This window comes from Danio rerio, chromosome 13 (genome assembly GCF_049306965.1).
Source record: "Danio rerio strain Tuebingen ecotype United States chromosome 13, GRCz12tu, whole genome shotgun sequence".
Taxonomy (NCBI): domain Eukaryota; kingdom Metazoa; phylum Chordata; class Actinopteri; order Cypriniformes; family Danionidae; genus Danio; species Danio rerio.
In genome coordinates this window covers 17,888,075-17,910,150 of record NC_133188.1, presented here as the reverse complement: position 1 = coordinate 17,910,150, position 22,076 = coordinate 17,888,075, and the positions used below count along the sequence as shown (strand labels likewise).

The following is a 22,076-nucleotide window of genomic DNA, read 5'->3' as shown; positions in this document are numbered from 1 at the left end:
GAAAAGTTTAATAATGAAAAATGAAGAAAATGTAACCCTCTATTGGCCTATTAATACTTGTTCATAACTACAGATTTCTTTTCATAATGGATTTTATTCTTCCAGTCAAAATTAATCATAGCCTATTTTTATCCATACTTTTACAAACTTTATTATCTGCATATAAAGAAAGTGCAGGTAAAGTAAGCCAAGCTATACCCTCCGCTTTAATAAGCAACCTGTCTCTTAAAGAAGTCTCTCTACAGCCATAGCTGAAATATTCTCTGTGTCTTAATAATATCAGGATCAAAGTTTAGAAAATATTTCCTTCCTTGGTTTTTAGTAATCACAATGCCTAACATACTTCAGACTAACTGGGATATTGCATACAGTGGGAGCCGCACACTCTTTAATTGACGTTCACATTTGGTGAAGTTTAACTTAAGAGAAAAAACTAATTCTAAAACTATGGGCATTTAGAAAGCATTTTTTAATAAGCATTAAAAGATCAAACATATACCTTGTATAAATACTACAACCTTTCTGTTAAATAGCAACACAGCAGACACTACATTACCCATAAGTCTTTGGGCGTGCGGCGTGCGTGTGCTACGTTAAAACTCCCAGCGGTACGTCACATCATGAGCGTGCTGGGATAAAGAGGCTTCAACTGGGATTTAAATTGATGTCCTGTCTGGACGAACGCACAAGAGGCTAGGGTTAAACTATATAGTTATATAGTCAACCACTATTCTTACGCTCTGCACAGAGCTGGCTTGTTCCCGGACTGTGTTTTATAACATCTGCAGTTCAGAGATATTCACTAGCGGAGAGAACGCTAGCGTAGACTGTTAGCCGCGAGAATTTACTAGACAAAATCCTTCAAGAGTCACACCCTAAATTTCAGTTTCCTCGCATCGGCCACGCGATCGACTGCGGGTTCAGATGGTCCACCCTGTCTGGACGACAGTCGTACTATGTACATACTGTACTTGTTAGAGCAATACAACTAAGAAGCGTCAGGGGAATCATGTATGTCCACTTTCAGTCTACTTTGTTGGGAGACAGATAACGTTAGTCTGCTAGCTGTGTGTGTTCTTCATCATTACGCTGCGCTCTTGTCTGAAGACTGGGAATCATGAATTCACCAATATACACGTTTGTTTTGAGAGATGACACCAGTACTGTGTATGCTGAGGTCGCCAAGATTCTTACTTCAACTGGAAAATGGAAACGACTCAAGAAAGACAACCCTCGCTTTAATTTAATGCTGGGAGAGAGAAATCGGCTGCCTTTTGGACGGCTGGGTAAATCATTTCAACAAATGCATTGCTAAATCAAAATTTAACACTGATGTAATTGATTTAAATGTTGTTATTGTAGTGTATAATGAAAGTTAGTAGTCTCAGCAGGTTCTTGCAATGTATCTAAGCTATGATAGTTTTCATTAGACCATGCTATTTAAAAACAAAAAAAAACATAAAAGGTACAAAGTGTTTAATTTATGATTATACTCAATGAAGCAATGGTGTGCTGTGTGTCCTGCAGCAATAACCTGATAACAAAGTTTCAACTCTTTAATGCATCTATGTGGATTTTAAACTTTTAAAGTATGATAATCTTAAACCAGTTTTTGAATAATTTAGTCTCTTTATGTAATGAGATGTCTATTTGATGTTTACTACACAGAAACTATTTAATTTAAAATCAATATTTAATTTGGAACAATTCACATTTTTGTAATTTTCATATGCTAATAATTAGTGCTGCGATATTCTGTCATTACTTCAGTTTTCAGTGTCACATGATATTGTGATCACTCAGAAATCATATACTCGTTTTGTGCTGAAGGAACATTTCTTTCTATTTTTCATTTAGAAAACATTTTACTACCTGAGTGTTAAAATTATAAAAAATCTTTTATCAATAATAAAAAAATATGTCAGAAAATATTACGCAGCAGAAATGGTTTCAGCATTGATTGCAGTAAGAATTATTAATATTATTAAAACTTATTCAAAGTCAGTCTACAATTTATTATTAATGTAAATAATATTTCAATTAACAATTTAGCATCAATTTCGAAAGGATCATGTGACAACAAGATAGGTGGTAAAAATTAGTTTGCAATCACTGGATAAAACAATACTTTTTATTATATTCAAATATAAAATGTCACTTAAATATTTAATCATACTATTTTATTTGATCTTTTTTATCAAATAAATGCAGCACTTGTTAGCTTACAAGACTTTCAGAAATAAAAATATTTCATATAGAAGCTGTTTTTGAATGTCAAAAGTACTTTTTGCTGCAGGGCTGTGTTGTCATCACTCAATATTTCGATATTTAAGATTAGATGCCCTTCTGTGTCCTTTACAGGTCATGAACCAGGACTCATGCAGCTGGTGAATTATTATAGAGGAGCCGATAAACTGTGTCGCAAAGCATCACTGGTCAAGTATGTGGTTTACTTGAACAAAGTTACTTTGAATAACTTTTTTTGTTCAGTGGTACACTATTCAGTAATGCAATATTATGACAACGAACACGCATGGCATTGTTATCGTGGCCACTTCAACACAGTGTGTTAAACTTGTTTATAAGAATATTCAGATTGTGAATTTTTTTGTGTTCATTATCAGCAAGTGTTTGACTAGGAGTGAAATGTTTATTTTTAAACATTTTCAATGTTTTTTTATACACATAAATTTTAACAATTTACTATACGACTCAAAAGTGGTTAACTAATGTTAACAAAAGTAAGCATTTAATAATGTTAGGTGATGTTAACAAATATCATAACTTTTTATTTTATGGTGTTAATAACTAATAGATTTCAGCTATTTATTTTTGTAACAATTGTAGCTATTTTTCACTATTGACATTAGTTAATGGATTTACTAATGACATAAATTGTTACATATTATACTTTACAATCCCTTTGCAATTTAATTAGCGAAATTTGTATTGTAATTTGTAAAATCAGCTGGCAGTGTGTTGTTTTGTTCCTTTGTGTCGGGTTTCTTTGTGGGTAATTTGTTTTTTTGAATGCTACCTTAATGTACAAGTAGCTAAAACTTGTTCATTCAGAGGCAGGAGCCAGCGGTCATGCAACAACTTTAATCATAAGGGCAACATAAAGCAATAGTTTCCAACTGGAGCTCTTCCACAGGACTCACTTTTAAAAACTCGTACCAACAGGCTTGCTGCTCTCCTGCCACTCTTGGCCCCGCCCACACTAGTCAATGCTACCAAACTGTCCAGTCATGTGCTGCGTCCCAATTCAGATACTAATACTTCACCCTAAAAGTATGTACTTTTTTGTTTAGAAAAAGTAAATACATTTGAGTATGTAACAGAAGAGTATGCAAGTTTTGGACATACTACTTCATTAACAGATTGTTACGTTGCTTGGGTATGTCGCCTGTCAATCATCTCGACACATCCACATTTCTTTTATATTTAATTACCGACCTTATTTGAGAAGCAGCAGCATAAAAATCTGCCATTTTCGAGTCTATCATGCAGAGAAATCTCCTCAGATCTTTGTCTAATTATCTATTTAGAAGTTAATGTCCAAACATATAATATGTGAGTTCACATTGTTTTTTGCAGAGGAAAAATAGGACAGAAAACTCCTCACAAACAATTAATCACCAAAGCCTCCGTACTTTATGGTTGGTCTGACGTATTCACCAAGTTTGTAGTATATTTACACTTTTTAATCGAGTTTGTAGTTCTAATTAAATTCATGTCCAATAAGCAGTGTATTGTGGGCAATATTAGGGGTTGGAGTACAGGCGGTTCTAGACTCAGAATTTTTACCGAAAATAGTAAGCCATCCAGGAACCTTTGGCATACTTCTTTCAGCATACTATAGTTTGGGACATACTAATTCTAGTTTCAAATACTATTTAGAATGGACAGTATGTGAATTGGGACAGAGCAACAGAATTTGCGCAAACGGCATCATGACGTGTAGTTACATTTTTTGAGAGGTCAGTCTCTGGTCTGCATATGTCGAAGAATTTATATGCACAATTTATGCACGCATACGCTTGGCACAGAAGTATAAATCAGACTTAAGTGGAGCATGAATAAATGACAGAATTTAATTTAATCTCTTTAATGTTTTGTTAAGTGAGGAATGTCTTCAAATTGTACTGGGGTTTCCTCATGTGGTTTATTTTCATCAATTTATAGTTTGTTAACCTTGGGAATAATATTTATCTTGTAATATTTTTGATGTTTAGGATTATCAAGACCAGTCCAGAGTTGAAGGACTCCTGTAACTGGTTTCCTGAGTCCTACATCATATACCCAACCAACCTCAACACCCCGGTGGCCCCGGCCACCAACGGCATCAGCCACATGAAGAGCAACCCAAAGACAGATGAGCGAGAAGTCTTCTTAGCATCTTATAACTCCAGAAAGGAAAGTGGAGATGGGACAGTGTGGATAGCCAAATCATCAGCAGGCGCAAAAGGTAAAAAATCTCTGTTGATCCAAAAGACTGTTAAGATATAAACAAAGTTTTTAATGGGTATTTTGGGTCATATGGATCATTATTTTCATCACAGCATTTGAAAATGAAAGGCAACTTAAAGCAAATTATCTTCAGCAGACCACAAATAACTTCAAAAATTTGAGACCGTTTCAGAGCAATGTTATGGCCATGTTGATTATTTTTGTATTATTGGGCAGTGGTGTTCAACCATGTTCCAGAGAGACCACCAGCACTGCATGTTTTTGATGTTTCCTTTGTCACAACTATTTTAGGTCTTTTAGTCTCCACTTTCGAGCTGATGATCTGAATCAGGGGTGTTTGGTTAAGGAGACATGGATAATCTGCAGAGCTGGTGGTCCAAGAATGTGGTTGAGAAACACAGTTATAGGAAATACAAAGAGCAAAACAATCTAGATTAACAAAAATTAACAGCTTTTTTTTCTAAATTGGATTAATTTGCATGGATTAGATGTTCATAATAAAACACAATTGTGCGCTAACAAAATAAACACTACAAATGTTTATATTATGTGGACTTAAATGTTATTTTATTGAAAAAAATAATCCATCATTTATTAGTATGTTAATGTCCCTATCTATGTTCAGGTGCTGGCATTTTGATTTCTCATGACGCAAACCAGTTGCTGGAGTTCATTGATAATCAAGGCCAAGTGCATGTCATTCAGAAGTATCTGGAGAAACCTCTGCTGCTTGAGCCAGGTCATCGCAAATTCGATATAAGGTAAGATGAGCCTTTAAGATGATGGGAGAGCATACAAATGCAATGTGTCGTCCTAATGCTGGATGTTCTTTTATGCAGAAGTTGGGTGCTTGTGGACCATCAGTACAACATCTACCTGTACCGTGAGGGTGTGCTGAGGACATCGTCTGAGCCCTACAACAGCTCAGATCTCCAGAATATGACCAGTCATCTGACAAACCACTGTATTCAGAAAGAGCATTCGCAGAACTATGGCCGATATGAGGAGGGCAATGAAATGTTTTTTGATGAGTTTAAACAGTACCTGCTGAACACACACAATCTGGCTATGGAGACCTCTATTTTACCTCAGATCAAGCATATAATCAGGTGCTCATTTACAAAAAAAAGTTTATTTTCGCCATGAAAAAAGATGGAATTTCATGTTTTTGTGCCTATGAATGGGTTACATTAAAGGTGCACTAAGCAATATTAAAAAAATACTTTTGAATACACTGTTTCACTGGGTCGCAAAACAGAATTATAACAGCACTCAGCATTTATACAGCACTCAGAATTATAACAGCATTATAACAAAATTCGCTTGGTGTACCTTTAATACACATGTAGGAAATGTAGCTTACCTAATGTTTCAAAAGCTAATGAATTGGGGTTTTTTTGTGCTAGAGATTTAATAGTCTACCAGTTCAAAATCATAAAAATCTGTTTATATTTTGCATTTGCTTATTTTTTTTTTTTTTACTAATTACAATTTTAGAATGTATTTACTTCTGTTATGATATTAGACATTAGTTTTTTGAAGATCTTCATTTAACTTAAGAAATACAATTATTTTGTTTCTATCAGTTTTAGTAATTTTATTACTTTAGTGCAACTTAAACTTCCTAGGTGGCTAACTGATTTTCAAAAAAACTTATGACCTTATTGTATTATAATTATACACAAATTGTGTTCTATTGTAATAAAATTACCAAAAATCTGGTGGGCTTGGATGGAATTCATGAACATTTTATGTTTCTGCATTATTACTTTTACTATTTTTATTTGTTTTAAACTTTAAAAATGGTTTTCAATATTTTCAAGATTAATATTTTTATGCTAATTAAACAAACTTGATCAAATTTTTGCACCAGGTTTTAAAACCACCAAAATTTTCCGTAATACCATTCCTAAGGTATGTGTAAGATTATTTTATTTACATTTTATTTTATTTTTTATTTTTTTGGAAACAGTATCCAAAAACTATAGGAATCAATTGTTGTTTTATCCAGACATTTAAAAAGAAAATATTTTAGAGCAGTAATTACAATACTGTGAAACTGTGATATTTTTATCCAAGGTTATTATACCGTCAAAATCTTATATCGGCCCATTCCTTTTACAGTACGTGTATGTGACCTCCTCTGTGAAAAGTCAGTGTGATGTCACAATCTATTTCCAAGTAACGGTATCAAAGTTGTATAGTCAAAAATGACAAAAATATGCAGTTTCTGTTATCAAGGAATTGACATACAGTACTATATTTACATGTACAACTTATACTGAAATTACTAATTTAATCAACACTATCATCTTAATATTTTGAGGAAAAAAAACAGAGGTTTGCCATCTAAGTATTGTGGTGTTGTTGTTTTTTTCTCAAAAGGAGCTGTCTTGCATGCATCGAACCAGCCATCAGCACAAAGCACCTCTCCTACCAGAGCTTCCAGCTCTTTGGCTTTGACTTTATGCTGGACGAAAGCTTTAAAGTCTGGCTGATTGAGATCAATGGGGCACCTGCCTGTGCACAGTCAGTACAAACTTCTCATTTCTTATGTCAACAATACTTTACTTAAGTTTTTTGCTTGCAATTGTCTATATTGCATTATTGCATATATATATATGTAATGCCAAATCGATTTGGAGGCGGGCCAGAATTTTTAAAATGGAGTGGACTTTTAAACTAAGTGTATAATAACTGGTTTCTTGCATTTATGATCTCTGATAATATATTAATCGATTTAACAAGTTGTGTGAGCTGATGTTGATTATTTAACACTAAGTTTTTACAATTGTTTTGCCACTAATTTCTGAACCCTAATGTCAATTTTTAAAACTGAAATCACCTTTTCAATATAATACAATTAAACATTAAATTGATCCCATTTGTAAATGCAGCTCAAACATAACATTTGAAATAACTCATTCATTTATTAGTTTTCTTTTCGGCTAAGTCCCTTTATTAATCCGAGGTCGCCACAGCGGAATAAACAGACAACTTATGCAGCATGTTTTTGTGCAGCAGATACCCTTCCAGCCGCAACCCATCTCTGGGAAACATCCATACACACTCATTCACACTCATACACTACAGACAATTTAGCCTACCTAATTCACCTGTACTGCATGTCTTTGTACTGTGGGAGAAACTGGAGCACCCGGAGGAAACCCACGCGAACAGGGAGAACAAGCAGACTCCACACAGAAACGCCAACTGACCCAGCTGAAGCTCAAACCAGTGACCTTCTTCATGTGAGGCGACAGCACTACCTACTGCGCCACTGCCTCGTCATTTGAAATAACTGTATTCATTTAATTAATTTCGTGTAACTGTCAATTGGTACAAGTGCCCAAAATTATGAATTTCCTATTATAAAGTATACATTACTCTGTATGCATAACTTATTGGAAACTGATGTACAATATTACAAGTTTAGATGAAAATTTCTGGATAAATCAAATGACATCAGTTACCACACAAGATGACTCAATTGAACTACATTATCTATGGATTTTGTCCTTATTTTACATACAGTTGAAGTCAGAATTATAAACCCCCCTGAATTATTAGCCCCCCCCCCCATGTTTATTTATTTTTTTTTCAATTTTTGTTTAAGGAGAGATTCTTTTCAACACATTTCTCAACATGATAGTTTTAATAACTTATTTCTAATAACTGATTACTTTTATCTTTCCCATGATGACAGTAAATAATATTTTACTAGATATTTTTCAAGACATGTCTATACAGCTTAAAGTGACATTTAAAGGCTTAACTAGGTTAATTAGGTTAACTTGGCAGGTTTGGGTAATTAGTCATTGTATAATGATGGTTTGTTCTATAGACTATCGCAAAAAATAGCTTAAAGGGGCTTACAATTTTGACCTTAAAATAATGTTTAAAATATAAAAACTGCTTTTATTTTAGCTAAAATGAAACAAATAAGACTTTCTCTGGGAGAAAAAATATTATCGGACTTGCTGTGAAAGTTTCCTTGCTCTGTTAAACATAATTTGGGAAATATTTAAAAAAGAAAAAACAATCAAAAGGGGGGCTAATAATTCTGACTTTAACTGTATATGGTTTCAATGTTTTTACACACAATGTTTTCATACTTGAGATTACTGTATGCAAGAAAGTCCAATCACAGCATGAATAAAATTTTAGTTTCAAGAGTTCACACTTGGCTGATGATTGATAATAAAGCGTGTTTGGCATGCTGTCCCAGGAGAGAGCCCTGAGCTCAGAATAGTTTTGAGCCTGAGGCTCCCCGTTTGAAGAGTGAGAGGGGAGTTTGACCTCATGTAGGTCTCGAGAACTCCTCTGCTTGTGAATGTGTAGGAATAGCTGAGATATAGCTGGCTAAGAGTTTGTCTTGAGATGTTACTTTGAAGTAGTCAATTTACTTATGATGTATGTCTTTGGACGGTGGGAGAAAACCGGGGAACCCAGGGAAAACTCACATGAGCACAGGGAGAACTTTCAAACTCCGCACAGAAATGCTGACTGCCTCGGTGAGGGGTCGAACCAGTGTTGTTCTTGCTTTGAGGCAACAGTGCTAACCACTGGGCCACTGTGCCAACCTATTATTAGAAGGGAAGGAGTAGGGGTAAGAGGAGCATTCTTCAAGGCGTAGATGACTGAAGTGGAAAACTGGTTAATTATAGTGAGTCAGTATTCATCTAATTGGCACAATATGTGGAGCTGATGCGGTACCAGCCATGGTTAGTCATAAGCACATGATCCTCTCAAAGTTAGTTTATAAATAAACCACACTCGATGATTCTACTGTCTGTACTATTCCCTTTGCACTTATGTATAAACCATGATGAAACCTGTATCCTATATTTTAAACAACAATATTTAATGATTGTTTATTGAAAGCATGTGCATGCATGCGTGCAAATTTAAGTTATGTTTCTGTGGTAATTGTATGATAACAGGATCATATGAACCAATGATCCTGCAAATGCAAGACTTCTTAAAGGAAATCAACGCAGCATGCAGAGTTTTGAACACTAGAGAGTCTGTGTTAGAAGTAGTGACTGTTAGAGTTTTGTGTCGAGTTTTGAAAATTGATATCAGGGTTCTGAAATTTGTGGCAAAACAACTGTAAAAACTCTTAATCAGGCATGTCCAAACTCTGCTCAAGAGGCCTGTTGTCCTGCAAAGTTTTGTTCCATCTCCAATCAGACACTCATGGGCTAGCTAATCAAACTCTTACTAGGCTTTCTAGAAACATCCTTGCAGGTGTGTTGAGGCAAGTTGGCGCTAAAATCTGCAGGACACCAGCCCTCAAGGACCGAGTTTGGACACCCCTACTCTAAATCAAATGTTTATAAGAGGCAATTGTTGCAGAGTAATGGTGATCCACACAGTGGCTGTTGGCTAGCTTGAGCAATTTTTTATTTAAATAAGATTTTTCTATCTAAAAATATGAATTAAAACTAAATTTAATATTTATACGGGATTTACGAAGCGGAGATTGTCCTTAGTGTAGGTGAGATCCCAAAACTGAAGGTATTTGTGTTAAAACATTAACATAGTAATTATTATTAAAAATTATGTATAAATGTTTATTAATCATGTACTTATTTTGAATTATCTTAAAAACCACCAACTACTCTTAAATAAGTGGTTTGTTAATCATTTTGTTCTTTACTAAATTATTGCGTAATAATGAAAATGCAAACAAGCACAATATACATGGACCATTTATAAACTATTTCCTGATGTCTATTTAATGTTGAGTAAAAAAAATAATGGTTTTAACCCTTTAATGTTTATGACAGTAACGATGTGATCAGTAAATTGATTTTAATAGCCTAGACCTTTTGATTTTCTAATGTTTGTTATGTATTCTATCATTTGAAGCTAATTTCAAGCCATTTGTAACGGTTGTTGGGGTTGTATCCCATATATGTAAATCCCAATGTTAACAGGTTTACTTTAAGCACTTGCTTTTCTGACACACAAAGCCTACTTTAACGTGCAGTAAGCAGATCTAATTTCTAATCTAAATGTGTAAATCCAATTAATATATTTAAAATACAAGTTAATGTTTAGATTTCAAAGATACACAAATAAGTCATATATACATGCAACATAAATTTCAAAATTTAGCAAAAAGAGTTTCTATATGAATATTAGGACATAGACCCTATATTTATCCATGGAACATTTTCAGGTTTTGATAAATACTTGTAAGACTTTATGATAATACTTTACATTTTAAGTACAGCAGTTTTTTTTTTTCTTTTTAAGAACAGTGCCATTTTTAAACTTTTTTTAAAGCACATAATTTAAACGTTGATGTTTTATTTTTTACCTGTAAGCACAGTACAGTGTTACTGTTCAAACTATTTATAATGTAGGCAATAATAAATATTCATAATATTAAGAATTAATATGCCACATTTTCGAACTCTGCAGAGCTGTAGCTGCTTATTTAGGCTTACTATACTACTGTATTTCGGTCTTTATGGTGGCACTTGGAGACACAATTGTTTTCTAAGGTGGTACTTGGTGAAAGTTTTAGAACCACTGATTTAACACATTTAAAAATCACACCTCCCAAACACCAAGTCACATTGAGAGAGAAAAGATGTAATATACTGCTCAAAAAAACCAAAGCGAACATTTGGAGTTACATTGGATTGTGTACAAGTGTCCACTTTATTTTCTTAGCAGTAAATTTTATTACATTCAGAATTGTTTACCCAATAACACTTCCATGTATTTTAGCTCCTTTTCAATAAATAAATCAAAATTGATTTGGAATATTTAAGGCTTTTTCTTCTTTAATAGTTTTGTATGATGTTAAGTTTGAATGTTAAATATTGTCAATTTTTTTTTTCCTTTAGGAAATTGTACCCTGAGCTCTGTCAAGGGATCGTGGATGTGGCCATCTCCACAGTCTTCTCTCTGAGTGCGGATGCTCTCTCATCTTCACCTCCATTCTCCACCTCTCCATCTTTGTCCTCCAACTCCTGCTCCTCACCCAAGATCAGAGCACCCCATCACTTCGGCCCATTCAGCAAACTATAAATGACTTGCAAAATACTGCCATTATCATGCAAACCCCACTGTCCCACTTAAAACAACATCAGCCAGTCTAAAATTTTAAGGGGCTTGGGGTTGAACATGCCGGAGATTCATCTCCATCTGAAGAGGGCAGAAGGGACATGAGGTCAACCACTGTATGATCAGTGTTTGTTTGCAAACAAAAAAGCTGAGAGCTCAGCTTTCTGACGTAAAGACTTGAAGGTGAGGAAAATCCAGAGTAGCAGCATCCAGAAAAGAGAGTAATTTGGTTTCTGAAGCCAAGCATTTACAATTTTGAGACTACAATTTTGGGCCTTCAAAGGGATTGTTCTCCCAAAAATGAAAATTTACTAGTCAAGTGTTTTTTTTTTTTCTTTTCTGTTCAACACAAAAGAGAGATTTTGAAGAATGTTAGAAACCAGTACCCAATGCCTTGCCTTTTTTGTAGTATGAAAGCTATGACAGAATTTTCAGATTTGGGTGAACCATCCCTTCAGGTCAGAGGTGTCAAACTCTGCAGTCCTGCTTTAACACCTACCTTTGTTGTGAAGGAGCCTGAAGGACTCAATTTGTTTGATCAGGTGTGTTTAAATAGGGGTGAAGCTAAACCTTGCAGAGCTGTGGCCTTCCAGGAACTGATTTTGCCACTATGCTTTAATTCAGATTTAATTCAATTCATTTTAAACTCAATACCTGGAGGGCCACTGCTCTGCAAGTGCAGTTTAGCTCCAACCACTTCTAACTCACACCTGCTTAATAGACTTGAACACCTTCATTAGTTGGATCAGCTGCATTTGATTGGGGTTGAAGCAAAACTGCCCTCCAGGAGTCCAGTTTGAGACCTATGCTTTAGGTGATTTTAAAATGTGAATTTAAGCACATATTTGAAGGAGTATAGGACACCAAAAAGAGCAAAAAAAAATTTGACTCTGAATTGCCCCCAGATCTGTCCAGATGTCAGCAAGACTCCTCAGGATTTTTCCCAGCACCTTGATAAGCCTAATGATGGATTTGAGCCTAGTGCCTTACAGATTCAACACTAACTCCCAGCAAATTAATCCGGCCTTTTTGTAAATGCACTCAATCAACTACAGTGCTGCGCATAAATGAGTACATGTCCTTAAGAAATTTAACTTTTATCCATTTCTCAGAGAGCCAAACATCTTTAGGAATAGAACGATAATACAATTAAATTCAATCAAGTTATTGCAAAAAAAAAAAAAAAAACTCCCCCAACATATGATCATAGTCCAAAAGCCATTACACCTAAAATAAGTTGTTGTTTTTGAACTGACCAATCTACTGTAGCTGTATGTATCTCATTTCAAAGGGTGCCATTCGATAGGCGCTGCGTCATTGTGCCGTGATGAAGGCTGTCTTATTCCAAACAAAATTTGAAGGCTCCTTTAAATGCAGCCTCCAAACGTGTCCTTCGTTTCACAGGTAATGAAGGACACAGCCGTTGGATTAAATGTATGAATTAGGTTTATTTTACTTGGATATCTAAACGCATGTTAAAAAAATAAAAAGAACATGACGTGTCTTACTAAAAAGTTATTTTACAGACCGTTTACATTTTTAAGTGTACATTTTTGGATTTAAAAAATTATTTTTCAGTGTTTGTAAACTTGCTTTACCTTCAGATTGCTTAAAATAAGTTTAAAGTCCGTCTGTAAAAAGTCATCACAAAGTTTATTACCGTTAGTAACAGCAGCTGTTACGTTTGCTAGGTGGCTGGATTATCTCATTTCAAAATCCTTGATTTGGCTTGTGTGGACTTCGAAGGACTCGCCCTCACAGAGGTATGGACCCTCTAAAATGAGACACAAATACTATTGTAAGTTATTCTATAGAATTTATTAATTTATTTGAGAGATTGGTCAGCAGTGTACTCATTTAAACTTAGCACTGTAATGTCAGTCTGATTATTGTATGTATTTTGTGCTTTTTTTTTTTGCTTGGGTAGTGTGTACTAAATAGTTTTGAAACCAAAAATGAAACATTTTCTGATTCAGATTTTTATGATTTGCCGTTTAATGTAGAAGACAGTGTTTAGTAGAAGTAGCAGAAGATAACGTTTACATGCTTGTTGTTGATCTGTCCACTGAGACCAGATTTAGTCTTCCCAATGCTCCTGTTGATGTTTGCACAGGTCTGGTTATTAATTATGTTGTGACAGGCAATCAAGAACATCTGGGAACTGGGGAAATACTGCCTTCTGTAGCACCAGAAGACACGTTCACAACTAGACAAATGCTCAAAGAGTATTCTCTGAGTGAGGAAACTTTTGGTGGGCTAAAATGTTGCATGTCGAAGCATGTAAATACCTACTAGAGATAGGAGTTTGAGTTTTTATATTTTAAGATAAATGCATCACTTCAGCTCTCATTTTATACTTCTGTACTGTAAAAATGAATCATGCATTGCTTGGTTGATATTTCTTAAAAGGATAGTTCACCCCCAAAATGACAATTTTTATCATTTACTCACCCTTCACATGTCATAAACCCGTATTTTTATGTTGTACACAAGTTATTGTTGGAAACTTGTAACCATTGACTTCCACATTATTTGATTTTCCTATTATGGAAGTCAGTAATGTAATATTTTCATTTTATTTCAGTTCACCTAAAAATAGCATTCTATATATTTTATTCTAAAAAAAAAAAAAAAAAAATTCTGGTAGCCATTGAGTTTTTTTTTCCCTTTTCCTGTTTGAATTCCTGTTTAACAGAAAAGTGTAACTTCAAAAAGTTTGGAACCACTTAAGCAGTAGTCACCAAACTTGTTCCTGGAGGGCCTGTGTCTCTACAGAGATTTTAGCTCCAACCCTAATCAAACACACCTGAACAAGCTAATCAAGGTCTTACTAGGTATACTTGAAACATCCAGGCAGGTGCGTTGAAGAAAGTTGGAGCTAATCCCTGCAGGGACACCGGCCCTCCAGGACCGTGATTGGTGAACCCTGCACTTGAGGGTGAGTAAATTAGCATTTATTTATTTTTTTATTTTTTTATTTTTTTGCTAACTATCCCTTTAATACACAAAATTGGATGCTTCCTGGTGGGTTTGTGGTGCAGCAGGAGTCATAGTAGTATTTCTTTATTTTACTCTGTATAGGCAGATTGATATGACTGGTGTGATTCATTAACAGCAGGCTCTGAGTGGTTGACACTGTTAAGATGACTGGTGAAAATGATGCACAAGCAGCAATTTAGTGTTGAATGCGTGATATTTAGGAGTCCGTGTTATGGCTGTTTGTGGAAACAGGAAAGACTTTTAAAGACATAGTTCACCCAATAATGAAAATTCTGTCATAATTTGATCAACCTTTTCTTGTTCCAAACCTGTTTGAGTTTCTTCTGTTGAGCAAGAAGTAAGATCTTCTGAACAGACTTTAGAGGATTGACTTTCATAGTATATTTGTTCCTATAAGGACGTCAATAGCTGCTTTTTCCAACATTCTTCAGAGTACCTTGTTTTATGTTCAACAGAAGACATTCAAAAAAAAAGTTTAGAACCAAATGATTATGAATAAATTGTGAGGAAATTTTTATTTTTAGCCGAACTATCCCTTTAAGAGGGGTTCAAGCAGTGCAATGTCTCTTGAGTTTTAAAGTATTGAAGGGAAAGGACTGTATAAAACCAGAGGATGTCATCAACACTTTCACTATGCTATCCAGTCATCATATTTTTATTATGCATCTTTGTGTTGTGATTTTTTTCATGTTTTTTTTTTAAACATTATATTGCTGTACAGTTTTTCAATTAGTTAAAAAAGAGAAAACTGATGACAGTCTTATGTAGCCTGAAGGGAAACATCTCCATCCAGCCAAAGATCAGTTTGATTCAATATCTTCAATGCTGTTCAAGATGTCTAATGGTCTTCTGGACATTACTGGTTTACGTAAAATGTAGGAATGCTGTTTTTGTTTTTCTCCTGTATTTGTCTGAGGAAGGAATGTTATTATTAGTCTAGTTTGCTGTATTTGTTACTGTTGTTCAGACTTTTTGAAAAAAAAAACTAAATCCATTGGATTGGTTAAAGACTAAAAGTGTTCGTTATTCAAATATAAGCATTCATTGTGTGCAATAAATTAAAATACTCAACACTGTCTGAAACTCTTGAGTAATGTAACAAGTATCCTCATAGTTACATAATGCCTGCATATATCCAAATTATATGTAGTGATTTACTGTCATGTGTTTAAGCAATATCATTCCAGTAGCAGTGCGATGTGGCTGTATATCGGCACTGTTGGGAGGTGTGTGTTGGTAGGAGGCCACTGGCCGAGTGTTTGAGTGTTACACCAGTGACTATAGGCAGCCACATCGCACTGCTACGAGTGTGATATTGCATTTATACAACATTTCGATGGCATAATTGTGTATAAAAAAAAGAAAATCAAATACAAAGACTCTCAACATTCTTTTGTATGAGGAACTACTTTCTTCTGCCATTTTTTTTTACATCTGCAGCTGACATCAGATCAGCAGAAACTGTTGCACTAGCCACTCTATTGATATTTTGGCAGTGTGCTTTGGGTCATTGTCTGACTGGAAGATGAATCGTCGCCCAAGTCTGAGGTCAAGAGCACTCTGAAGCAGGTTTTCATTCAGGCTGTCTCTGTACATTGCTGCATTCATCTTTCCCTCTATCCTGACTAGTCTTTCAGTTTCTGCTGCTGAAAAACATCCCCACAGCATGATGCTGCCACCACCATGCTTCACTGTAGGGATGGCCTGGTGATGAGGAGTGCCTGGTTTTCTCCAAACGTAATGTCTGGCATTCACTCTGAAGAGTTCAATTTTAGTCTCATCAGACCAGAATTTTATTTCTCATGGTCTGAGAGTCCTTCAGATGCTTTTTGGCAAATTCTAGGCGTGGAGTGGCTTTTGTCTGGTCACTTTACCATACATGCCTGATTGGTGGACTGCTGCACAGATGGTTGTCCTTCTGAAAGGTTCTCCTCTCTCCACAGAAGAACGCTGGAGCTCAGACAGAATGACCACATAGACTGTAAAATATATGGACGTAGGATCTGTGACGTCACCCATAGGTTTCTGAAGAGCGCAAAAGAAGCCACAAGTAGGCGTGGCCAAACATCGCCATTTTGTTTGCGCGTCATCGCACTCAAGGCGGGATCCCAAACAAGGGCAAAGAGGCGGAGAGTGAGCGGAGCTTCAGACACTGCTGGCATTTTGCTTGGACCTGGCTCAGACACACTTTACTTTGGGAAAACCCTTAATACTTTATCACCTGCGACTCGTTTGTATTCTGACCACATGTGCTTGGCTGTACACTATATCAATAAACTGTTAAGTCTTTTAAAAACACTGCTGTAATACATTAAGCCACTAAGTATTGTTCTTATGATGTTTTTCTACAGGAGGAAAACGCAAATTACTGCCAAACACTTCAGATATAGTCTGTCAGTAAATGCAAGACTATTGATGAAATCTAGCATAACTCTGTAAGATAACACTTCAGATGACTGTTCTACAGTCCACATCTAATCAATCTGTCAGATTCTAGGGTGCATTACAGTGATAAACAACGTTATAAATGATATATGATCTTAAATAAAACAAATACATTTATAGAAATGGTATACAAGTATATAACTTTACTCACATGGGAAACGGAGGCCACTTGAATGGTTTGTGAGCACAATTAAGTGCAGACAGCATCCCATATCATCATCTGATTATTGTAGAAAATAATCCCAAAAGGCAACTGACTGTGTAAAGCCACATAAAACAAGACAAAAATGTGATGAATATGCCGAAATCAGTGGCTAATCTGCCGGAATCCGCTGAGGTACAGTGACGGCGACCAGCGAGACCTAGCTGTCAATCAAGTGGCCACGCCCTTGATTATGCAAACTTAATATAACCTAATATAAAGGAAACTGATGGGTTATAAAAAAAAAAAAATTCACCCCCCTCACAGTTGTCATGAAGGGTAATATTAGCTGTATGAACAAAAATCGTTCTTTGTACCAGGCTGTAAACAGCCTTTTTCTGCTGTAAAGTTGGCCATTCTAACAGTGGGCTCAATTTTGCTCTACTATGGAGCCAGGACTAGCTGATTTTCGATGAATTGCAGTTTCAGTTACTTCCGTATTGGCCTCCCGAGGGAGAGCGGGAGGTTGCCGTTTGAGTGACCGTCGGGTTATTGATCACCTTCCTGACTAAGGCCCTTCTCCCCTGATCACTCAGCTTTGATGGCTGGCCAGCTTTAGGAAGAGTCTTGGTGTTTCCAAACATCCTTTACGTACGGAGGCCACAGTGCTCATTGGAACTTTCAGAGCAGCAGAAATTTTTCTGTAATCTTCCCTAGCCTTGTGCCTTGAGACAAACCTGTCTCGGAGGTCTACAGACAATTACCTTGCCTTCATGCTTAGTTTGTGCTTTGACATGCACTGTCAACTCTGAGACCCTATATAGACAGGTGTATGCCTTTTCAAATCATGTCCAATCTACTGAATTTACCAGAGGTGAACTCCAACTAAGCTGCTGAAACATCTTAATAATGATCAGAGGAAACAGATTTTAGAGCTTCACTGCAAAGGCTGTGAATACTTATGTACATGTGATTTTTCAGGTTTTTTATTTTTAATAAATTTGCAACAATTTCAAAAAAATATTTTCACATTGTTATTATGAGGTTTTGTGTGTAGAATTTTGAGGAAATAAAAGAATTTATCCTCTTTAGAATAAGGCTGACACATAAAACGTGGAAAAAGTAAAGGGCTGTAACTGTCTTAAATAAATGATAACAAACAAAGTGAAAGGAAAACTGGTGACGCAGTCACCCTAAGTTTACGTGGGTTACCTCCGGGTGCCAATAGTATCTGGATGCAGCCTTTATGATGCAAGCTGAAACTGCATCACTCAGCGATGCAATGTCAGACGCAATGCACTCAATTGAGTGAGTGATGTCACTGTGACGGTAGGGTTACGGGTGGGGTTAGGTGAGCGCATTAAAAAGCATTGGATGCAGCTCAGATTGCACTGCACCGAGTCTGCAGCCAGACCCCTCTCCCGGGTGCTCCGGTTTGCCCCACAGTCCAAAGACATGTGGTACAGGTCAGTTGGGTAGGCTAGTCAGTAGTCTATGAGTGTGTGTGTGTGTGTGTGTGGATGTTTTGCAGAGATGGGTTGTGGCTGGAAGGGCCTCCGCTACGTAAAAATGTGCTGGATAAGTAGGCGGTTCATTCCGCTGTGGCGACCCCGGATTAATAAAGGGACTAAGCCGACAAGAAAATTAATGAATGAATGAAAGGAAAACTTATAAAAACCAATTAAAGGTCATTCTACAGGAATTTTTCTTTTCTGCTCCTAACCTTTACAGAAACATAACACTTACAGTATACACTTTGTAGGTTTAAATAAAACCTTAAATAAATCTGTTATTTGAAAAATTGCACCCTTCTAAGCAATTAATGGGGCAAAATCTTTTTTTACAACTCCAAGCACAAAACTGCTTGCCACCACAGCTATTTCAAAATAGGGGGCTTTATTTTGAGGAAAAAAAAAAAAGATTTGTCGACCATTTGTACAATGTATCTACCTATAACAATAAAATATATCATGTAGATACCAAAATAAACAAATAATTATTATGAAATATATGAAAGGGGTCGCATGTGACTGGTTTTACAAAGGAAAAATCTATTATTTTGAAATAAAAATCACTCTGGCAACTTTTGTCTTTTTTTTTATAAAGATAAATGGAGTAGGGTTCTTTGTAACTTTTTAACTCTTCAGTTATCAGAAAATTTGTCAGTTTTATTTCATGATTTAAAGCTTTTAAGTTTTTATTGTTAGATTGTCTTTAGAAGAAGAATTTCTTTATTGTTAAGAAATTGTAAATTGCAAATCTACTAGCTCCAATCTCCAAAGTAAGAGAAAATAAATTGTGGACATGTGGGGCATGTTTCCAGAGAAAACATAACGAATTACTTTAATTTTGACATGAATAATTCTAAAAAGATAAACATTCTTTAATATTAAATAACTTAAACAAGACTTAAATATTTTAGATGCGAAATATAAATCCAAAAAACTCTCAAAACAATTGAGATCCACCAAAAGGCTATAAAATAATTTCTAAAGCTTTGGGACTAAAGCAAACCACACTGAGAGCCATTATCTACAAATGGCAAAAAACAAGGAACAGTGGAAAACCTTCCCAACAAGGGCTGGCTATTTCTCTCTCTCTGCACCTCAAACATTTTTCTGTAAAAAAGGCACCATATATATATGTGAACTGGTGAACCCTCTGTAAAGTCTTTCACACTGGTAAAGTCTTCTCCTGATTGTTGACTTTGAAACAAATACACCTACCTCCTGGAGTGTTCTTGATCTGGCCAACTAAAGGGTGTTTTTTTTCACCAGGGAAATAATTCTTTGGTCATCCACCACAGCTGTTTCCATGTTTTTCCAGGTCTTTTGGTGTTGCTGAGCTCACTGATGCATTCTTTTCTTTTTAAGAATGTTACAAACAGTTGTTTTGGCCACCCCAAATGTTTTTACTATCTCTCTGATGGGTTTATGTTTTTTCAGCCTAATGATGACTTGCTTGACTGATCTCATCTTAAGAGTTGACATTAACAAATTCTAAATGCAAATAGCACACGTGAACTCTAAACATTTTATCTGCTCATTGTAATTGGGATAATGAGGGAAAAACACACACACCTGTCCAATTACTTTTGGGGCCGTAAAAAGTAGGAGGCACATTTGCAAACTGTTGAAATTCCTACACCTCCTACACCTTCCTACATTCTTAAGATGGGGGAGGGGGGGTACACGACAATATGGCACAAACTCGAAATCGATAAATATATCAATTTAATTACAGCTTCTCTTAGTTGTTTACACACAATTACTTGTACTTCAGACACAATGACCACAACATTTAACTGACACACCAACCCCCTGGACCAATTCTGCTATCTACAAGCACAATTCCTGCTTTACACTCAAATTGCAGTTTTTTTTTTCCAAAACAAAACACAGTTCTCTGCATTTGGCACAATTTCCATGAAGAAAATCTTGTTTTCACAAGAAATACAATGTCATTCAAAATTGTAAAGTCATTTGCCCTACTTTGGATAACTCATCACATAGGTAAACACCTGTCACACATTGCAATATAGAAATCATATTGCAATCTATATCTATTTGCAATATAGAGCTCATCTGGTTCATAACTGGTTCACTGCCCACCCACGTTTTTTAGTTGCTTATCTCCCTCTATATTCTCCATTTCTCAGTCCTATTGAGAATTTATTTTTCTGCCTGCTGGGGTTGGAAAGTGTATGACCAAAATCCACAAAATTTTTATTTTATTTATTTTTCTTACTGTAACTGTGTTCTGTAAACATTTCTGTTGGTGGTATGTAGACCACAATATGTGCAAATTTGTGTTGGTTGGGATGAAAACTTTGCACACTTCTTTTGTGGGAAAAATGCAGAAAATATATTTGTTACCATGTATTTTGTATAAAACTACATTCTGAAATATTTTACAATGCACATATGTAGGCTTATGTACTGCTTGTAGTAAATGTAACACTGAACAAAAACAGGGTTACAGTAAGTCATTATGACAAATGGAAAATTGGTCATAGTGTTTTACATAATCAGTGATCAACTGTTTCTAATAAATGCCAATTGCGTGTGTCATTGGAAAACAAAATACCATTTTGAGAAAAAAATGCATTGTTTTGAACACAGTTTTATTTTGCAGAAGGGTTTTGCCCAATGTGTGTGTGGTTTTTGATTTGTTTGTAGAGTTCTCAGAAAATGTGTGTAAACAATTGGGAAAAACTGTAAAAGAGAAAAATCTCATATCTGGGTCAAGACGTTTCTGTAACTCTCCACATATGCTCAAAACAAAAATCAAGAAACACACTGCAAAAACTGCCTTTTTTTTTTGGTCTTGTTTCTAGTCCAAATATCTAAAAATCAAGAAGAATGTTCTAGACAAGCAAAACAAAGTCTTGTTTCAAGAAATAATATGCCAAAATAAAGTTGAGTTTTTTTCCTTAAAACAAGCAAAATAATCTGCAAATGGAGTAAGAAAAAAAAATCATATGTCAAAAGGAAAAACAAGATTATTTTGCTTGTTACTAAGAAAAACACACTTAGTTGTGAGGAATGGGCACACTTTATTAGCATATCATTTCTCAAAACAATGACATTAAAATTATGTTTTGCTTACCTAGAAAGTGCTTCTTGATTTAAGGATTTTTTGATATTTAGACTAAAATAAGACAAAAAAAATCTAAGTAAGAAAAGCATTTTTTGCAGTGATAACAAAAGTAATAAAAACCAGTTCAGTACTGTATGCGATCTTTAAATAAATGCATACAATTTTCTTTTTTATCATTTGGCTGTCTTGTATGTGCTTTTATAAAGTCAAAAGGTAATTTAATAATGGTCTAAGTTTAAATTTTTGAAAAATGAATTTGCCATACCAAAAGAGGATGTTTCTGTAGAATGACGATTGACTTGCCAGCAGGGGGAAGCAAAACCAAGAGAATCAAGTA

The 22,076-nt window shown here is 35.3% G+C and overlaps 1 protein-coding gene across 5 annotated transcripts; it reads left to right on the top strand.

Moving 5' to 3' along the window:
• The first annotated feature begins 622 nt into the window (after nt 1-622).
• Nucleotides 623-16,850, top strand: ttl (tubulin tyrosine ligase). Of its 5 annotated transcripts, none has more exons than XR_012388696.1 (9): nt 623-1,286; nt 2,362-2,440; nt 4,236-4,468; nt 5,096-5,231; nt 5,310-5,579; nt 6,856-6,999; nt 11,334-11,736; nt 13,245-13,316; nt 16,497-16,850. XR_012388696.1 is itself a non-coding variant. In XM_005156693.6 (7 exons), the coding sequence occupies exons 1-7, from the start codon at nt 1,118-1,120 to the stop codon at nt 11,515-11,517; spliced, it is 1,215 nt and encodes a 404-aa protein (XP_005156750.1). In that variant the 5' UTR covers nt 623-1,117; the 3' UTR covers nt 11,518-13,098.
• Nucleotides 16,851-22,076: the final 5,226 nt, after the last annotated feature.